General features: G+C 42.5%; 1 protein-coding gene across 4 annotated transcripts in view; it reads left to right on the forward strand.

Moving 5' to 3' along the window:
* The window catches only part of NCKAP5 (NCK associated protein 5), a 1,061,124-nt gene that overhangs the window by 250,380 nt on the left and 788,872 nt on the right, over positions 1-21,872 (forward strand). For 3 of the 4 annotated variants that reach the window (XM_069616577.1, XM_069616575.1, XM_069616574.1), the window contains exon 3: positions 3,747-3,880. In XM_069616577.1, coding sequence (XP_069472678.1) covers positions 3,747-3,880 — 134 coding nt within the window. Of the gene's footprint in view, positions 1-3,745; positions 3,881-21,872 lie in introns of those variants that run through there. The other variant, XM_069616576.1, reaches the window with a different exon arrangement.

Here is a 21,872-nt window from a genome sequence, read left to right on the forward strand (position 1 = left end):
TGGTGGAGAGTTTGTGTGGTTGCGATTGCAGATTAGTAATTAGATTATCTTTTATAAAACAACACACCCGAACAAACTCACCATTGATAAAAAATATGTTGGCAACCAGAATATATGTTTAAGTGGAAAAGGGGTATTAAAACGTTTTTAAAAATGAGAAGAAAAGGGGTGTTTAGGGGATGTGGTTGTCTGTATGGTGTTTAAGCCCACATTTTAACAAAAAGGGCAAAAATAAATTCTAAACAAATTTAAAATGAAGGAAAAATATAGCCCACACTCATCAGAGAGAAATTTGAATTTGTGACATACAACCTGGGGAGAGAGATGGAGCGGGGTAAACAGAAGTAGCCAGGTTTTTTCAGCTTTAACAAAGCGTGCATTGAACCTGATTTGACATGGACATTACAATATTTTTATCAGAGTACTAGCAAAAAGTACCGTACTCTGCACCAGTTCTGTAGACAGACATGTTAACACTCTAATAAATTGTTGAAAATCAATGTCCTGTAGGTCGATGTACTGATTTGTTTATCGCTTGATGTGCTTTGCATTCTGAAGTAAACTGCACTGAGAATGGGTGCATGTGGCTGGCTGACATACACCCTGAGCAGCCGTGGAGGGGAGGTGAGAATTGGCGTGCAGCAGCATACTGGGAACTTCTGTGTGCTCTCCCCACCTGTCGCCTCAACGTGGCGCGGTGCCGTGCGTTACGGTGCAAATGTCTCAGAAATGGTGAATCCTAAGGCCTTGAAATGTGGTTTTCGAGGCTTTTGAGTTTTGTTCCTCGCATCTAGATGCTTAAAAGGAGCTTTGTCTGGTCCTTGTACGATCACATTGATGTTTTGCTGATTTCAGGCAACCAGCTCATGTGTGAAGGAGCTGAAATCCGGAGGAAGAGGTGGGGTGTCCAAATGTCATGTAGCCATTAGTGTCTGGAGGGTTCTAATAGGTAACTATGCCAAACTTGGCGTATATTGGTGGAACTGTATAAGGAACAAACTAGCAGGTGTTCTGCTTTACATAAAGCGAGATTTATTCTGCCAATGTTAAGTTTGTTTAAAAATAAACTATTGCCCCCAATGCTATCAATTACACATCAAACTCTTGGTTGTACTGTTAGGGAGAATTCTCATTTATGGCTAATTTCCCTCACCTACTGAGTCCCTCAGCAGCTTTGCTGGATTTCTGGGGTTTATTTTTTCCACCTGGTAAGAGTGTGAGCCTTTTTCCCATTCTTACATGTGTTTTGCCATGCGTATTTCTACTTTTTGTTTGATCCTGGGCTCTGGAGCCACACAACTCCATGAGCCACACTTTTTCTATGTGTGTTGCACAGCACCTTCAGTGCAGTGACACAGGGTTGTCTTTGAGACTTCCAACTGACGCAATTTTTCTGGGGCAGACTACTGTCCCCCAGAAACATTTAAAGTTAGCATTAACTTTATATAGTCACTTTGAACTGCAGACCCAGTACACCCCATTTTACATGGAGTATTGGAAAGGGTTAATTCCTACCCCTTTTTGTCTGTGCCTCTTGGAGCTTTGTTTCGCTCTCTTAACATTAAGACTTGGCTGGTAGCAGTACCTACCCTAACGTTTCTACCGCGATTATAGTATATAAACATGGTACTGTTTTAGGCTATTGTATTAGTCTCAAACATAAACCCGCTTGACCAAATACTTTTTATTTTGGCTCTGGTCGGGTTTAGTCGCCATTTCTTTTTGTTAAAGTCCTTCTTGTGTTTTACTTTTCGTGCCAAACCAAGTTTGCCTTCCAGGTTTGCCTTCTTTGTTCGCCGTCCTTTGGTGGGCTTCTGTCCAGAAGCCCTCCTTTGGCGTCTGGGTGCCTATGTGGGCTGAATGTGAGGGAGGGGTTTACTCACCCCCTGCACGGGGTCTCTTTGGAGACCGAAGTCGCACTTTGTGTCGATTGGCTAAGGTAGTTGTCCGGGCCGGAAAACCCCCCTGCTGGGTGATTGACAGACAGGCTGTGTGAATGGGGGATTTTGGCATAAAAGGCAGGACTCTTGAGCTGGAAGTCAGAGTCGCCACTGGAACTGCAAGAACCGAAGAGAAGCAGAGAAGACAACGGCTGCTGCAACTCCTGAGTCTTGGTGAAGTCCTGCTGCAGTCTTGAGCTATCTACCCTTCAACGACAGGGAAGATCCAGTCCAGAGTCTTCTTCCCTTGAGCCTGGTGGGATCAACCAGCTCACCTTCAACAGCCAGAGGATCCTCTTTTTCATCAAAATTGCTGCACACAGCTGTAGTGGTCCGGATAGCCATCTGAAGAGCCTCTCCAGTTTTAAAGGAGTGCACCTTTTATTCACCGTTGCTTCGCTGCTGCTGGCTTCATCCCTGGGTAGTGCAGATCGCTCCAGACGTCCTCCTTCTTGTCCCCACGACTGAGGCTCCAGGAACCGTGAGTCTGCAGGAACTACCAGGAACAACTGCCGTAGTACCAGCTTTCTTCTAGCGAATAAGGTACTGTGTCCGACTTTGAGGAATTGGGGTGAACCCTTTTTCCTCGCCAAAGGCTTGTCCTTTCTTCCTTGCCTCTGATAACTTTTGCTTCCCTTTTGACAATATCCAAGTACTCCTGGCAATCTCGAATCGTGAACTGTTCTAACCTTGTGATCCTTGACAACAGGACTCCTGTTCCATTTGACACTGGCGCAGGCCTATTGACTTTTATCTACTTTTTAGAAAGGGTCCTCTGATTCTATTTGCCTTGACAAAAGTATTGCCTATGATTTTTATCCCCTATTCTCCTGTGTTAATTCATGTGCTAAGTGTGTTTGACTTCGGTTACATTTCTTCCCGCGGGTACGCTTTTCTTTCGTAAGACCAAACTGTCATTACTGTCAAAAAGTGATCGCGTATTAACCCACGGTAACGTCTTTGTTTCACAACACTGGTCTGTCAAATCCCAATGTATTTACCTTGAATTGATCTGCACAAGGGGAATTGGTCGTGTGTAGTATATTTGGTGTGTGGTTTTATTTTAATAGAAGTGAAGTGTTTTGTGAACAGATGGTTTAAACATAAATGTACTTATATTTTCTAACCAGAAACCTTGAGTCAGTGTTTGCTTGAGTCACAGTGATTGTAGTCCTTTGTGTAATCTCTTCTACTGCTCATTTGCTCTTGAGATAAGTCTGGCTTCTCAGCCATTGCTACCACTTTTACTATGTAGTACAGGCTTGTACTAAAGGTGAAATTGTACTACCACTTGTAGTCTTAATTGTGTGAAGTGGTCCCTAAGGGCACTGCATATGATTCTGCCTAACATGTACCAAATACACTGGCTATAGATATATAAATCTGTGGGCCCAGTTTGAAAATGTGTTCTAATAAAAGCTGGCAAGATAGCCAGAAATGTGTGTTTAGCCTCAAAATCACGGGTTTCAATCTTGGCACAGCTAACTCAGCTATTCATCCTTCCGAGGCTAATTAAGTACAATTAAATCGTTTAATAATAACATGACCAGCATGAAGTGCTATGTAATAAAAGTTCACACGCATGCATAATGCAGTCTTTCAGTAGATATGTATGCAATGCTTGTGTATTACCCATATTTTTTACTGATGAAACCCTAAAATTGCGTGTTGTGCAATTTTAAAAGTGAAGCTAGCGCGTTTGTAAAAGCAGAACATTGAATGGTTGTTTTAAGCGATTCGGGAAGTACCTGTATTAGAACACTTCCTTGGGTTCTTTGTGCTAACACGGTCTGCGTTTGTTTTCAGCGCGAGAAGCTGATACACGAGCTGGAGGAAGAAAGACATCTGAGGCTTGAATGCGAAAGAAGATTGCGGGAAGCCACCCTGGAGTCCGACCGCAGCAGGGCTCAAATGCTTGACCTGCAACAGCAGTTTTCCAGGTATGCGCCCGATAGAGGCAAACGCTCTAAGACCGCCCGACGGCGGGCATTGTGGCGAGCTCCCGAGAGTTACTTAAGCCTAGGCGCTGAAGTGTGCCAATTACGACACTCACAGGGGCATGCCCAGACTTAATGGAAAAGTGTTCTCCGCGCCCGACCGCATGTAATTCATACCGCCTTGTGGCGATTACTCATGCCACACACTTATGCTTGTTTCAATTCTAAAATTGTAGCCCGTGCGGTTTCACTGCTTCCAGTTCCAGGAATGTCTCATTACATACAATTTCTTTTTGCAGTGCATAGTTTATGATGATAAAAAATAGAGCTAATATTTCCATCATAAACTCACCATATATTCTGCGCTTCTTAGGACAGAGTGGGAGGGGAGGACAGCCGTGCAAGGGGATGGTAGTTGGAAGAAACACTCCAAAATCAGTGAAGTGGCAGGAGCGAGAGGTCACGAGCTGATTCGGACTTCTGCACATGTACCATCTGCATACACCCTGCCCCTGGGTGTCCCGGCGACAGGTGTCACAGCAAAGGACACGGTCTATTTGGCCCTCTTAGTGCCGGGCAGGCCTACTGGCCCAACCACTCAGGCTTACATAATGTAAGATCCCCTACCACAGCTGGCCCCCAGTTTCCGTTTATGCTCTCTTAGTCAAATTTTGGCTTGCAGTCTGATTGTCCTTTGTTTTAAAATTGCATTTCCTGGTTGGCGATGGCCCTGCACACCCTGGTTACACTGTGATTTATAATTGCATTTATTGGTTGCCTTTGTGCAACCTGATTAATCCACCAACACTGCCCCCGTGCACACAACACTCCCTTGACTATCTGTAAGGGAAAGTTCACACTTAGCTCCATGGCTCCTTAACTGGACCAAGTCAAATCCACTCTCATAACCTTGCCAGCTCCCTCAAACTGGCCTTGACCCAGTTACATGACACTCTTGCAACCTCCTTTGGTGATCACTACCCTGCACAGTCCTTTACCCCCTCTCGCTCTTGTCCATCACCATGTCCAACCCCAGCCACCCAGCAGCTAAGGACATCCACACACATCCACCTATGCTGAAGGCACACATACCACATCCCCACTCTCCTTGCTGCCTACAAAGACTCTCTCTTTGCCCTAACTAGCACCCTTCACTCTTCCACATCATCTTACTAGACCAACCTCATTTCCTCTCTCTGCTCCCAATTTTTAATCTCTCCATAACCTCTATGCTATTCTCTCTCCTCCTAAAAACCACTCCCTATCCCTCACCCTCTCACAGTTGAATACTTTGTCTCTACTCCTCATCCAAAATCACAAAAAAATGTGATACCTTAACAACCCTTCTATCCCTCTCACCTCATCCCTCTTTCTCCTCAGTCCTTGTCATCCCAGTCCTCATTTCTCTATCTCCCCTTCACTAACTGAAGCTCTAATGATCCTCTGCTCAACCAACCCTTCTTGTTCTCCCACTGACCCCTTCGCACAGCAAACAATTAAATGACTTTTACCTTTCACCCCCTCACACCCTTTCCCCTCTTCAATCCCTCTGTCTTCTCTGGCATTTTCCTTGCCTACTATAAGAAAGCCACCATCACCCAAATGACCCCATTGTGAACCACCAAACTCTTCTTTCTACAAACCCATCTCTCTTCTGCCCCAAAGTACCCAAGCAAATCGCCTTCAAACGCCTTGTCAGGTATCTTGTGGACCACTCTCTACAATCTGGATTTAATAGTAAACACTGCACTGGAGCAGCACATATCATGTCTCCACATTTCTAATCGCATCCCACCACGTCCACCTCGCCTCCATTCTAATCCTGCTGATCTCTCCACAGCATTTGACACTGTGGACCATCCCTCCCTACTGCAACTCATTTTCTCTCTTGGCTGTAATGGCATCATACTCAGATGCTCCCTCTCGGGAGGATAGCTCAGGGGCAACATGCTCGCCTTGGAAGCAAGATGACAGGGAGCACAACAGGTTCGATCCCCGGGTCCGAACTTAGAAACCTCTTGGTATTAAGCATGTTATAAATAACTATCATAAGGATAAGATCATCTCCTTTTCTTTCACTACCTCTCTTTTGTGGATTACACCCAGATCTTCTATCTATCTATCTATCTATCTATCTATCTATCTATCTATCTATCTATCTATCTATCTATCTATCTATCTATCTATCTTTATTATAAAGTGCCAAGAGGCATCCAAGAGTTCATCCTTCACCCGTGCCATCTCTGAAAACCTCACCAATTGCCTCACAGCCATACATCACTGGATAGCAGAATGCCGCCTGATGCAGAACTCATCTAAAACAAACATTTTATTTCTCCCCACAGTCAATTCTGATCTTCCCACACCTTGACATAAGGCTTGCAAAATTGGGTTCCTCTTTAACAGCGCCTTAAAGTAGAACAGTTTATTAAAGCCACTTTCAGAGTTTCGAAAATCAGTCTCCTAACATCAGAAACATTAATCTCCACTTCACCCACCACTCATCCAAAAGGCGAATCTCTGCTCTTGTGCTCAGTAAACTCGACTGCTGCTCAAGCTTAATCCTGTCTTCCCTTCTATTCCTTCCTGACAAAATATTGAACCTTGCTACACTGACCTTCTTCTACCAACTCAGTTCCTTCACCACCTCTGCACACCACCGTCATTTATGCATGTTCTCAATGCAACTCTTTAAATTCCTTCTTTTTGTCCTCAAATTCATCTACTGTCTTTCATGTTGACTGCATGTCCCTGTGCTCTCCCCCACAAATCCTACATTCATCCTTCCTCCCTATCCTGTGTGTTCCCCACTCCAAATGTCCATCCTCCCACATATATAATAACTATCACATATTTTGAACGCATCAAGGCAAGACTCATGCTCCTCCTTTCTTTCAATGGGCTAGGAGAGAGACTTTGACTTGGCCCACTTAAGGAGCCATGGAGTTAGGCTTGAACTTTCTCTTACTGATAGTTCAGGGAGGAGCGAGCGCGAGTGCTGTGGATAGCGAAATGGTGAATGATCAGAAACAGAGTGCTAAATAGAGAGGGCAGATGACTGGAGAGTGGAGGATAGGAAGACGAGACTGAGGAAGTTCTTTCCAGTGTGAGTCAGGAGATTATGGACGCTCAGAAGGGAGTGGTCAGAAGGAGTGGAGGCAAGTAGCAGTTAATGATCCTTAGATATGTTGGGGGAAGTTGTCCATCATGACCTGGTGGACATGGGCTGGAAAAGACTCAAGAAGTAGATCAAGGTCTGAGAAGGAGACATATGTCTACCCCGGCCACAACACTCCATTCCTATGTTCAGCTGTAAATATGTATGTATAACATGCTACATTGTAGCACTAGAACAATATTAAAGGTACTAGCTATGTTTATTACACCGTCCATACACCAGGTTTCTGTATCCTAATTCCTATCTTCCTCAACAACTGGCTACTCATCCCCAGATTATCTCAATATTTTATAAAGGCTCTGCATACTGCGACTGACTGTCTCCTGTACTCTTCCATGTGTATGTCATTTCTGATCGAAATGACACCCCAACCTTCAAAATTACAATAAATACATGAACAGTATATTAGTGGGTTATAGCATTGGAGATCACTCGTAGTCATTCAGCGTTTGCAAATAACTGAGAAAGAATTATTTGATATGGAAACAATCTGGATAGCTCAGAGTTTGGCAACTCTTTAATAACACAGCTATTACTTTACCGGATAGACGCTCATTGGCCTAGTTCACTGCAGCCATAGTGGGGTGCATTCTCATTCATGCAGTCAGAAAGTCCAGAAATCAAACCTTATAAGGCCTTTACTGAAACAAACTTTGCCATAGGACAATGCCTTATTCGTGACACATTATAAAATAGATACTGGCCTCAGAAAGTGGGAAATAGGGAGTACACTTACAGAAGCTTAGTGGTCTGCTAGCTAAGACATTAGAAAAGTCAAAACTGGCCCAACCCATTGGACAATGAATCATTCACATGGGATGTCCGCCAACAGTGAGCAATATCACAGGGAGTTGAGTTGCTTATAAATTGCACGTGGCTGGGGCGCAAAATTGAATTTCACCTAGAGCAACGGATGAAAAAAACTAGAAATCCCACACGAGGGAGGTAGTACATGGCTGAGCAGGACCATAAATTGAAGGATCCCAAATATTTGGCAGAAAATAGGATGGTCAAGAGAATCAAAAGAAGCAAACACAAGTGACAGACCCACATTCATTCCGGGAGAACGAGCTGAAGCTGTAGTCCTCTGTATGAAATGTGGCTATCGAGTACAGTTACTTGGAATCAGGTGGGATTGATTGACAGTGCATCACAAAATAGCCATATGGTCAGCACGTCATATATCTGTCACCCTTTCTATTTAAGAAAATATGGTAGTGGAGCAAGTGGGCCGTAGTTCAATGTTAGCACGGTGAGCATAGCAGGAAACATTTTGTAGGATATAAATATTAAGGCTTGTAAAATAAACTCGAGGTCAGAAGTAGGAAACCCAAACTAGACATACATGATTGGTCTTAGGAGATTTCACAATCGACTGAGACATGTGAACATGGTGCGAGCATGAACGCATTATTAACCTTCAGATAAACCGAGGACAGCCCTTCAAGCGCTATATGCTACGTACCTGCATATAGTTCCCCAGGCATACTAGCTTTTATTCAATAGCCACGAGATGAGAGTGACTTACAAGCTCAATGTTTTGAATGTTATTAGTAAGATAACCATGAAAAAGAATTGAGGTGGAAGGGCGAGAAGCAGAAGCTGCAGGTCCTTACCATAGATTAACCAACTAAATATGTGTCCCGGCAATCACAAACTACTGATAAAGTACCCCAGGACATTAGACAGGAAACTTAAAAAATAGTGCCCTAACACTCCTCTGTTTACCCTATCTAGGACATTTCATGAAGTCTTGGGGGCAGGGGGGGTCTTGTGGCAAGAATAAGTCCTACAAATATAATGTTAATTTATCTGCCTCTGCCCTCCCTCAGACCACCCTGATTTCTGATTTCTAGAGTAATGCTAAAGCAGTAGAGAGAGCCACGGCATGGCATAAACTGCTATAGAGACCCAAAGACGAGGCCCCACAGTTCAAGCTTTCCTTGTACTATTTCATTGTAACCCCTTAGTGTAGGCCGAAATGAAAGCGAGTTTCTGTAGGGCGCGGCCTTCCGTGTGCTCTGCAGCCGGGTGGGCGATCACTTCCTTGAAGTCCAGTGGTTACGTAATGTTTACTCATGCATTTGGCCTGGTTTTGGGTGGGCTAAACCCTACCGGTGTGGTGTTAATTCGTGATATGCTCATTTTGTTTTTAGCGCACTATGCCAAATTTCTCAAACAAACCCAGCTCCTTAAAACATGGGCTATGAAGTCATCATAAACTGCCCCGTAATGACTAAGCATCCTTTTCTAACGCTTTTCTAATTGTCTACTCTATGGAAGCCCTTCTTGTCCGGTTGTTGAATTTCATTTTCCATTAAGGTGCCCTTATAGAGCTCCATTGCAATCGGCTTCACAAAGGCTTGCAGTGCTTTGAGTTCAAACGTCACATGTTCAGTGGTCTTTCATACACACCTGTTGAAAAGCGATTGCTGCTTGCTGAGGCTTGAAAGTTAGCTTGATGTTTGTTTCTTTGCAGAGTAGATGTTCTATCCGCAGGGCATGAGACTACAAGATCCCGTCGCGAGATATGAGTACATTATAGTATCTGGCTAACTTTCACATCACGATTGCTTGTTAAATGCTTCGAGCCAGGTTTCTGTATACAGCAATAGCTTTCTTATGTGGCGTCCTCAAGGTACCAGGAGTTTACTTTAACAAAATATGCCAGTTATTCAAGTGTGTTCTTAAGTAAAGCATTCTGGTAGAAGTCATTACGGAGAAAATGGCAGCTAACACATTTGTATGCTGAGCGTTATGCACTTGAATGGCGCTTTATACGGTACTTGTTGCTCTTTGGTTTGGTGTTTCCATTTGGACGGCTACTATTGTGGGCAGTGGCAGCTGCCTCGATGGAGAGTTATTTTTAACACAGCGCTGGATAAAAAAGATGTTCTGTAACTAGCAGTCTCTTGCTCACTCCTACTTCACCACCAGCACTAGTAGACATTCATATGCCACTGGGCACTATTTACCAGCCGCTCATGTTTTATCACCCCAGCCTGGGGTCTGGATCGACCAGGTCACCCAGTGAAAAGTCCACCATGATGAATGGTTATGTTGCAAGAAATGTTCATCCGACCTCCATGTGCTGTGCCTTTCTTTTTTCTAAACCGAAGTCCTGACACCTGCAGGCAGCTCATGTAACCCTGTACACACGGACTGCCTGAGGTGTCGGCTGGCTGGGGCTAGTCGGGGGTGGGCCCCGGCAGGACCCCGGCTCGCTAGCTCTTCTGGAGAGGTATTAAAGGAAATGACGGTGTGTGCTCATGTATTATAAGAAATACAATACCCAGATTGTTCATAAAATGTATATTACAGGTCACCCCTGGATTCAATGATTTTATAAAGGAACCCGTCCTTGTTCCTCTTCTAAGCAATGGCACTCTTTAGTGATTTACCATATCCTTACGGCGTATGGTATGTGGTGCTATATCTCATATCTCATTGTTGTTTTAATAACAGAGTTTTACTTTTCTATTCATCAGCGAAATATATTTTCAGATCGCATTTGTATATGCAAAGACAGTATCATTACTGTTTTGTTGCGTAATGCCCCTGTCTTGTATTGCATAATACTAGTGTGGACTAGGGCTGGACAATATGGATCAAAAGACCTATCTTGATATTTTTGGCCTGAATGGTGATCTATATTGTTAATGTGTGTTAAATGTTTAGATGTAAGCCATCAACTATATGCAAGATGTCACAAACATTTTTATTTATAAGACATTTATCAAAATAAAGTGCAAATAAAATAAAGTGCAAATATAGAGTTCCTCTTCCTGTTTGAGAATACACGCAGCTGTGTAAATATCGAAATGTAAATACAAAATTGTACTATATGTAATATCGTATATATATATTTTGATGTAAATGATACTGTCTCATAATATATCGATTTTGAAAATATATCGGTATATATCTCCAAAACGCGATATATCGCCCTGCCCTAGTGTGGATGATGCTTTTGTTTCACTTTAGTGGAGCAGAGCAGTACTTAACCATCATTTTAGTTAGTTAATTTGGGCTTTTAAATTGTGCTTCATGCTGAAGTCCAGCCTCTAAGCGGCTCACCGGGCAACAAACCCATGCTGCTCAGTGTTGTCTTGCTTGCTAGAGAAGCGCATTGCCCCTGTGCTATCCACCCGAAAATATGTGAAATGCAGCCAGCGCTCTCCTGTCCATGTTTGAAGCCGTGTGAAAAGGTGAACCTAGACCCTCAGTCCACAGCTCTTCTCTGTAGGAAATCTAACCAGCAACATTTTTTAGTGATTGAAGTTATGGCATTTACCAACTCAGCAATATTTCTGGCCAAGGTTCTCCTCTGCTTAAGATCGCTGTGAATCTCGCGGCAGCGTCAAATGAAAGTGACATCAACTCATAGCAAACGCATTGTGACTTCTTGCGATGATGGATGAGGACTTACAATCTAAAGTTCCTTTGCTTGTACTTGAAAATACGGGTTATATGTTACGATTAGACATAGATGTCGGTATTTGAGGCTACGAGCCCAATTCATTTATAAGTTGTGCCTGAAGGATTGGAATATGAATTATAATCACCTGGATGGATTCAAATCAAATGTTGGCCATGCCAGGAATACCTCTATATACACAAAGCCGCAGCAGAACCTCATTGTAAATCCATCTGCTAAATGACAACGTTTTATTTTGTTACTCAGATTAAATTTATTACCAGCTTTAACAGCCGCGGGACCTAGAATGGGGATACCGGGTGACAAGAGGACATGTAGACTATTAGGCCGAATAATATAATTAAAACTAATAGGCATGTATTACTTTGCTGTACAGTACTGAGCTATTTGTACTGGCCCTATTTCAGGAGAATTGTTTACGATATAAAATGGATTGGCAAATTGTCTTTTTGGAGTAGGTGTTTACGTGCTAATTTCATTTCCTTAAATATTGCATTGTTTAACTTATGGCAGATGGTAGAGAACAGATTAAAAGGAATAGAATGATAGTATGTGTGGATTATAGAAATAAAGTATAGGATACATTTCATAGTATATTTCATGATTAGAAATAGTTAAGTATTTATGTATTTAGTATATTGGCATGCACTGTGAAAGGAGCCTATTGGGATGCATAATTAATAAAATCATTGGATTTGGTTAAATTTAGGGATAGATAATTGTATCTATAATTTTATATTCTCTAATGCAAGAATGTGCTATGAATTTAAAGTAAATATTAGGAATTAAGAACTGGACTTTTTAAGTTGATGTAATGATGTGTTTCATAATAAGAAATAACATATGTAAATTGATGCGAAAAGTTCAATTTTGAACTAAAGACATTAAATTAAAATTAAAATAAAAGTTAGACATAATATAATTTCACAGGAATTTCATAACAAACTATAGTAGTAGTCCAGAGCCAAATGGTTTAACATATATTTGAAGAAAAAACAATAGTTCCATGCGTCCGAATGTCATACACCTTCGGCCACAGCTCTATACATTACTGAATCTTCTCTCGGAGAAAAATGTGTTTACATTACAAAAAGGGAGAGATATGCATTAGAGATTACATGTCGACAGGCCCTGGTATCTGAAATGTGCTGGCACACCTGCAAAATTGCCAGTTGCACCAAGTTTTGACTGGTCTGTGTAAAAGGCATATGCTGTGGTCTTCAATGACCCCCCACATTCATAACCCTGCCTCCCTTTCTATATGCCAAATAGGGAATCCCTATTTCCCTTGGATCCTGTCATATTACATGAAGTGTAAATGGTGAGAACTTTCCATCCCCCCTCTCTGGGTGGTCTAAAGATTGCACACTTAATCCTTTTTGCTTTTTGGCTTGCCTTAAACCCAGCACTGCCTCAGCTGAAGTTTGTTCATCCAACTGGTATCAGTGCATTCCAGCGCATCATTTATGAAATTGTCTTTAGGCTTCTTTTATCTTTTGTATTTTTATATTTCTTTGTGCTAAAGGTGCTAAGGAAGTGAAAGTGCTAGTACGCCAATATATTTATTAATTCTCCCAGACGCATGTGAAAGGCACCGTGGTATACGCAAATACAGCCATGGATTGTGGCCCCTACTCTAGATCTAGCAGCCAGTACTGTCTCCCCTGAGTAATGAAGGGCCAAGGGGCTCCAATGAGGGTGGACTACAGTCCCTGCCTGCACCCTCCCTCCTTTGAAGGGATCTTTCCTCTCCCCTACAAATGCAGTGTTGAGGCGTAGGATTAGCACGTGTGCAAAAACTGGCCACGTTCAGGTCAGGCCTGCATCGCTGTCATTATGCAGTGGGCCCTAGCAGGAGCCTAGGCAAAGAACAGTAGTGTGCTCCTTCCCTCCCTAGTAGGTGCTGATTACTAATGGTGCCACGACCAGATGATGATTCCTGCACCTGATGCCTTCTAGAGCCATGGAATATGCAAAAGGGGTATTTCCCAATCATCTCAACTTAACTGAATCCTTGGTCAATTTTTTGAACATGTTATTACTATAACATATGTTAAACTTATTCCTGATTTGAAAATCAACTCAAGATGGAAATCCTTCAACTGTAGGATTATTTTATATTGTAGGAATATGAGCTTCCACCAGTATTTTCATGTTCAGGAATACGTCTTGCAACAGGAGAGAGGCCACCGTGCATTACATTAGTTTATTTCTTCTGCAGTTGTGCTTTCTAGGTTTTCTGTGAGGTGTTTATAATCGCTGTCTTGCCACTCATTTCGAATTCTTGCAGCGTAAACAACCACTCACGCACTTGCGTTTGGACGACGATTGTTAATTTACCTGCATTGGAACTTCGATAACGTCAGTCAAACAGTTGTACCCGAAAGAGATAATGAAATTAACCATTGAAAGGAATGAAGAACTGAACGCATCACACTTCTATCGCACATCTGTACTATAAATATGGACACTTTTGGGTCACCATTGACCTCATAATAAATGTTGTTATGACCACGTTTTTAGGTCTGAAAAAAATCTATCAAAGGAAACCTTACAAATGAAAGTCTGTCCAAAATTGACAGAGATAGTGACGATTTTATGTATTTTGTAGGTGGCCATTTTGGAAATGTCATTAATACTGCACACCACGCACCATGGACATTATTTATTTATAGGTTGTTTCTAATGCCAAACCAGGCACACCTTTTTCTTACTGAAACTGCCAGGGAGAATGTGTTTTCTAGATATGCTCCTGTACTATTAAGAGTAAGTTCTTGGCATGCACCCCTAAATCTCTCAGAAATGTGCCCAGCACAGATCCACGTCTTATGCATAATGCGCTGACAGAATATTGATGTTACATCAGCAGACGCGCATTTTCAACTTCTATTGTCAGTTTGTCAATCCACACAAATCCATCTATTGTCGACAACATATCTGTAAGCCGTAATTGCAACCGCAGTGGGAAATTCTTTTAAATCCTCTTTATCTTCGATTGGAGAAGGTATCTCCGTCAAATTGGTTCTTGTTTGCCGAGTCCCACATCTGTTGCAGAGAGAGAGCACAGTGCTCGGAGCATCCCCTGCTACAAGCCTATTATTATTCTGGCTGCTGTGGGGGCCAGACAGAGGAGCTGGGCTAGCCTATGATCCTCATTACACCTTATTTCCAGTTGGTTCACTCTTGTTCTCTGACTTCAGTTGCCCCATTTAAAACGTACAGAAGCTAAATAATGCACAGTGTATGCACATGATTGTACACTTTGCAAACCCATAGGAGGTGTGAGTAAATAGCCAGCAGTCCTGCAATCTGTTTGCAGGCTTGCAGTCTGTCGGCTTCAAGTAAAATAGAGGAGCGGATTTAAATGTTAATGTTAATGTTAAAGGATATATATACATAACATCATGTCCCTCCTGCATTTATATGCTTACATTTGTCTGTGCTTATTATTTCTGCTCGATTTTTATTAGAATTCGAAGTAATTGCCCCAACAATTCCCTTCGAGCTTTAGCCCCAGTTTGTCATAAGATCGTTCATTTTATTTTGTACCTAATATTTTACATATCAACTCCGCCCCGCATCCCCACACGCAGCTTTTACATATCAACACCGCCTCACATTCCCACATGCAGCTTTTACATATCAACAGCGCCTCACTTCCCCACACTCAGCTTTTACATATCAACACCGCCTCACATGCCCATATGCAGCTTTTACATATCAAGACCGCCTCACATCCTTACACGCAGCTTCTACATATCAACACCGCCTCACTTCCCAACACGCAACTTCTACATATCAACACCACCTCACTTCCCCACACGCAGCTTCTACATATCAACAACGCCTCACATCCCCACACGCAGCTTCTACATATCAACACCGCCTCAATTCACTACACGCAGCTTCTACATATCAACACTGCCTCACATCCCCACACGCAGCATCTACCTAGCAACACCGCCTCACTTCCCCAAACGCAGCTTCTACCCATCAACACCACCTCACATCCCCACATGCAGCTCTGCCTATAGGCTATTGCTAAAATCTCAGGACAGCCTTGGAACAGCCTCTCAAAGTTGTTACCGCTGTGTCATTAAGCATGCACTGTATGCTGTAGTGGGGCATGGCTTTACCGTAAAGCCAGTCAGGTGCAGCAATGCACTGCCAAGCCAAACCGCAGGCTGCGTTCCTTGGGGTCACCCATTGTAGTCGAGCAATTTACAAATACCCAAGCAACATACAATGCAAAGTTAGGAACCAATTTCAGAGGAAATCAAAAGAGAATTCCTATAAGTGGCGCACAGCCCCGCCCCTCTCCCCCATAGAGCCGCACAGGTGATATACACAAACAACCTCTATCGACTAACAATATGATTGGGGTTTCACAGACTCCCAGAATTCCCTTCTTTTGCTCCCACTCTGTCTTGTGTGACATTAATGACTATTTAAATCACAGTCTTTTCAGGTACATTTGTGTTTGTCATTCTCTTCATACTAAGACAAAGTAGTGGAACAACTGCTCAGTAAATATAGCAGTTATTATATATAATATGCAGTTAAACCTGCATATATATATATATATATATATATATATATATATATATATATATATATATATATATATATATATATATATATATATATATATTCTGACTCCAATTCTATCACACTGTGGAGATGTGCTTTCGGACATCTGTATTTATTTTGCTACTTCAATAACTACTCTAACCACATACACACTTGATACTTTCCAATAATATTTCCTGTTGTTGATGGATTGTACTTATAAGGTACTGCTGACATGTATGGAACAAATATCGAATCCTTCCTTACAACCTTACAGACTAGCACTTTTGAAGGTTCAATGATATTTCCCTTACATGAATATACTTATATAAGAACATGTATTTCTCTGATTTCTCGCACCCCCTCCCCCCCTTATCTTATTCTTAGGACAAACCCCTGTCTTTTTCACAGTTTGTAAACCTAGCCTGCTATATGTTCTCAATTGATAATTGTGTATTATTGCCATTACTAAAAGTGGATTTTCACTACACTTCATACTACAACACTTGTTTGTATTTGATATAAAACATTTCTACTGCAATAACTCAATGGTACAGACAAGTGGAAATGTGTTGAATGCATCTTGGACATATCGACAATTGCGCATGTAATTTGCATGTGACTGTATGTCCTTCAGTGGGCATGTGCTGTGCATGTGAAGTACATCAGAGCCCTCAACCGTAGACAGTTGCTTGCCTCAGGGTTGATAGACTATTGTATAATACCCCGTTGCACTGCAACCCACAGTATACAGCTGAGTCCCATGAAGAATTCAGTCCAGCTGTTCTCTCTGCACCTGAAAACACTGCTTTGCATGGCTTTTGTAAGGTCTTTAAACCTTCTCTTCATTGATGAGTCACCTATATTCAAATTACTATTCTTATGCAATGTAAATGCTCTTTCATTCTCATGTTTGCACAGACTACAGTCTTCTGAAGAGCCTTCCACCCCAAAGCACTTTGAGGCCATGCCAATGGCAGTAGGCACTATATAAATATCTAATAACCACAACATATGTGGCTAACATTTTATGGCTTAAAGCAGTATTACATTTAGGATTGAACAATTATTTAAATGAAGTTTATTTTGTGTCTGTATGGTGGGAGCCCTCTTATGGTTATGTTTGTTATCAGCACACTCGAGGCAGCAAGAGTGGGTGGGCACACTCTCAGCATCACAGACCTCATATATTAAGTGCTCAAAGTAAGGCTCAAATTGTGCACTCGCCACTAGCCATTGGTGAGCGATAGTTGCCTCTTGTCGAGTAAGAAATGATGTGCTCTGGGCATGTGGAGAATTGAAGGGGCTAGTGAATTTCTATGCTTGGTCTAGTATATTGCAACTTGAAATGTTTACCCCTGCTTACTTATCGTGATTGGTCACTGTAAAGTCATTTGAAAAATTGCGCTGTCGACGTCTGATGTGAATCCGCCCTTAACCGTTAAGGGTCACACGAGTGCCAAGTAGAAGTGCGAACAACACATAGAAGCTATGAAACTTTAGTCCAACGCTAATCTAGCAGTTTCTCTGTATCCCACAACATGTGCATATCCTTGTGTCTAGAATGATGGACTTTTTCCATCCTTGAGATGCTTGACGAGCGACTTAAATCTATAAAGACTAGCTCTATTCGTAACAAGGAAGAATTAAGATTGAAATGCAATATTTCCTTAAACTGCTGATACTGTTTGCTCCCGTCATGCATTTGGATTCTTGTGGCGTGGGTTGTGTCCCAAAAAGATGTCGGCCAAAAAAGGATAAAGGGCCTCTAGCCAGTATAATGTTTTTTTCTAATTGGAGGAGAAGAAACCCAAGCTAGGCGAAATGTAAATGAACACTGACAATTTACAAAAAGGCCACGCTGATGATTTAAATTTGGAAAAAAAAAAATAGGACGAAAAGTTTCCAAAGGCAATGTATTTCGGAAACCTCCGCTGCGTAAACCCATTACACAGCGGGTTCGTTATTTTTCAACAACCTGCATTAAATGCATATTAATTCTTCCTAATAATGGTGTTCTTCATTCCTTAATGAGCATCCTGGACGTGGAAACAGCCTTTCTGAAAAGTTTACAATACGCTCGGGAGCTTGTTTATCAAAGAATGATGTCATAGGAAGAGATTATGAAAAGAAAGTATGAAAGGTCTGTCTCCAGGGGCTCTCGATATCACAAACGAAGGCAATTTTATATAAATGCAAATTCCATGTGTTTACCAATTCATGATGCTGTTTGCCCTTTTAGGTCTAGCATAGTACTATTAAGAGGTCGTGGCTTGATTGGTGGCGACTATTTCAAGGGAGGATTCAGCCTATGCGCGTGTTACTTCTAGGTAACGCTGCTGCAAGCCAGCATAATGCAGTAGTTTCAAGGAGCCTCTGTGAGCTGCTCAGCTTGTGTTCACTTCTCTCCTCTGGAAGGGTGCTTAATTCCAAAATTCACTATACATTTCGGGCTGGAGAATCCCTTTTTAGTTTGGGCTTCCTTGTGACACAGCCACCAATTTTCCACTGTTACCATGTACATGGACTGGACTAAGTACGGTATTGCAGACATTATGCACCATGCCTATCCTTCCCCGTGCAAAGTAAAGGGATATAAACATGTCAGAAGGCGGTGCCTGGCAGTCATGTTCCCCGCTGCATGGAGCAATGACGGTATGCTTTTCTGTATGAAGGATCGAGGTTCTCTGCAGCCTGATGGCTGTGTTTCATTTCCCCACCCCAGCTTCACAGCACCGGAACAACAGCTTATTTATGGTATCAGTATGTTGACTCACCAGATGGTGAGCCAACAGCATTATACTGGCAACCTTCTACTGGCATATCGCTGGATTTGCCAACTTTACCTGAGGAACCGAACCCCACAGTTGGAACCTCTAGCAATGACAGCTCAGAATCATGTGCCTTGATAAAGCACTTTGTTCCAACATAAAACAACAAGTTGGCGTTTGCCATTTTTTCTTTCTGCACAAAAGTAAAATCACTCTGCTTCCATCCAATTGGACATATTAGCATGTCGATCTATCAAGACTTTATTTTCGTGTTTTTTTGCCTGCCGCTTTGGTGCAATTGCGGTTATTCTCTTTTACTACAAACAGTTCTCTAGGTGATGGTCGAATACCTCTTATACCCTTACACATACCACTGCCTTTGAAACACCATAAGCTCAGCAAGCATGGCCGTGGCTCTTCAGCTGCAGTATCCCCACTCTGATATCAATGCTAGCCATCCTCCTCCTCCTCGACCTCTCAGCAGCTTTCAATCTTGTTGATCACGACATTCTATGCCGACACCTCACCACCAAATTCAACTACTCCAGAGAAGCCACCGGCTGGATCAAAATCTTTCTCAGCCAGCGAACCTCAAGGGTCTTCGCAGTCTCGGAAGCTGCCGACCCCTTACCAGTACCCCATGGTGTCCCTCAGGGTTCCTGCATTTCACCCACCCTGTACAACGTGTACACTAAACCCCTGTTCGACCACCTCGACAACCTCTGAATCATCTACACAAACTTCGCAGATGACACCCAAATTCTGCTAACACTTACTGGTAACCACGCCAATGACTCTGCAAACTTTAATCAAGTCTACAGCATCATTCAGGCTTGGATGGCGGAACACCATCTCTGCCTGAATGATGACAAAACCGAACTCCTCATAGTAGGCTCCCCGTACCGCCTTACACGCCTAGACCCCACCTTTGCATCCTGCTGCATTGATGGAAACCCCACCAGCGTCTCATGCCATGTTAACCTAGATGCAGAATAATCTATGCACAAACACGTCAAGGCACGCGCCTCTTCAGCGACCTACACCACTAGACTCATCAACCTAAAAATTCCTATCCACTGACAATTGGCTCACCCTTGTCAGTGCCATTATAGGCAGCACGTTGGACTACTGCAACACCATGATTGCAGGCACCTCCTCTTAAAATGTGGTTAAACTTCAGCTGATCCAAAACAATACCCTATGGGCTATCTGGGGCCTCGAACATTCGGACCACATCTCTCAAACCAGACGTGACGCTCACTGGCTGCCAATCAAAGCACATATTGACTTTAAGATTCTCTCCCTAACACACAGATGCATCCACAATACAGCACCCTCCTTCCTCACCCAGCGCATATCTAAAAGAACCAAACTCCCCTGCCAACGGGCCTTATTCACTTTGTCATTAGCCATCCCCAGATTCTCAAGAAAAAGAGCTTGGGCACTTGCTTCACGGTCATTGTCCCCACCCTGTGGAATGCCCTACCTCTCCACATCCAAGAGCAGGCATCCTACATCATCTTCAAAAAACTGCTAAACACCTGGATGCTTGACAACTACGATTTACCTGAAACTGGGGTATCCCCTTACCTGACTCTGCAGCATTTACTATCATGCTTATGTATCCTTTTTCTCTTTTGTTTTGTTTCCTAAATTGTAACTGCGCCATGATACTTACGGGTTTGGGTGCTGCCAATAAATACATATATAAATGCATGCCCTATGATGTGAGTGCCGGCACAACTGCTAATAGTACTTGGGCATATAATAGCAATAACTGATAAATAGTACATGTATGAACAATCTCCATGCAAGAGCAAACATTACTGGCTTTGTCAATGCTTGCTCCATTATGCTGAATGTGTAATGCTTCTTCCTCTGTTATCAGAAGGCCACTTCAAATCAAGAAATTGCATTTATGAGCGTCAAATTGTTATGCTCATCTGGGGTGGAGCTCAACATCTCTCCAAAGGCCCACTAAAAACAACATAGTCAAATACTCCCTAAATTGAAGGGGATGGACAATAGAAGTAAAGTCACTGCACAGAGCAGGGAGCACCGTGCATAGAACATAATGCCACACCTTCGTCGTGGACTGCTCATACTCATATAAAAGATCTGAAACTGGGTATTTTCAGAGTAGGCTTTGACGATCGATTGGTCACCACTGGCATTAGTCCTCTGGACCTGCAGTGACTGAAAACTAACCAGGATAAGACTACATTTTTATGTCCTTCCTGAATGGTGTCTGTGCTGAATCCACAGAACACTGCATAGCTTTAGATTTAAAGATCAATACAAAATCCCTGGCATTCTCACTTGACCGCCAGTCCGAGGAGCTGATGCACATTCAGTGAGTTTTAGACCATTGGCTTTTGTTTTGGAAAGAAATAGCTTTGCTTTTGACCACTTTTAATTTCTTTTAAGGTGTTAGGCAAAATTGCATGCAGTACCCTCTGGGACCACCACATACAATTAGGACCACAAGTGCAAGTCAAACCAACCTTTGGTATAAGTCTGTACCACACAGTTTTTGGTAGCGAGCTGAGCAGCCAGACTTACCCCAAGAGTGAATGTGAGCAGTACAAGAGGTTAGACAGAGGTCTTTCAATCACTGTGGTTCAAGTAGACACTTATACTCAAGGTTTATTGGTAAAACACTTATTAATTTATCACACAATCATTCAGAAAACATTTCACTAGAAGGAGGCAACTTAATATTATATACCAATACACTTTAATACAAAACTCTAAGATTATGAGACAGTTTGGGCTCCCCTGAAGTAGAAGCAAAATAGCAGTTCAGTTACTTAGAAGTGGGCAAAAGGGACAAGGTAAGTAGAATAGATCACATATACTTGTTAGACAGTGCAAATAGTTTCAGTTCACCAGAAAAGTTCAATTCAAGTCAATAGGCCTAGGCCAAAGTCAATGGGCTAGTGTTCTGGATAAGAAAGAGCAGTTATGGTATCAAACGGTAAAGTCTTCTTGGGGCTTCCTCGACCTGTCTTGCACCTCAGCACCTTGTTTGAGGGATTC

Source organism: Ambystoma mexicanum, chromosome 9, assembly GCF_040938575.1.
Source record: "Ambystoma mexicanum isolate Mex_15411 chromosome 9, UKY_AmexF1_1, whole genome shotgun sequence".
In the NCBI taxonomy this organism is placed as follows: Eukaryota; Metazoa; Chordata; class Amphibia; order Caudata; family Ambystomatidae; genus Ambystoma; species Ambystoma mexicanum.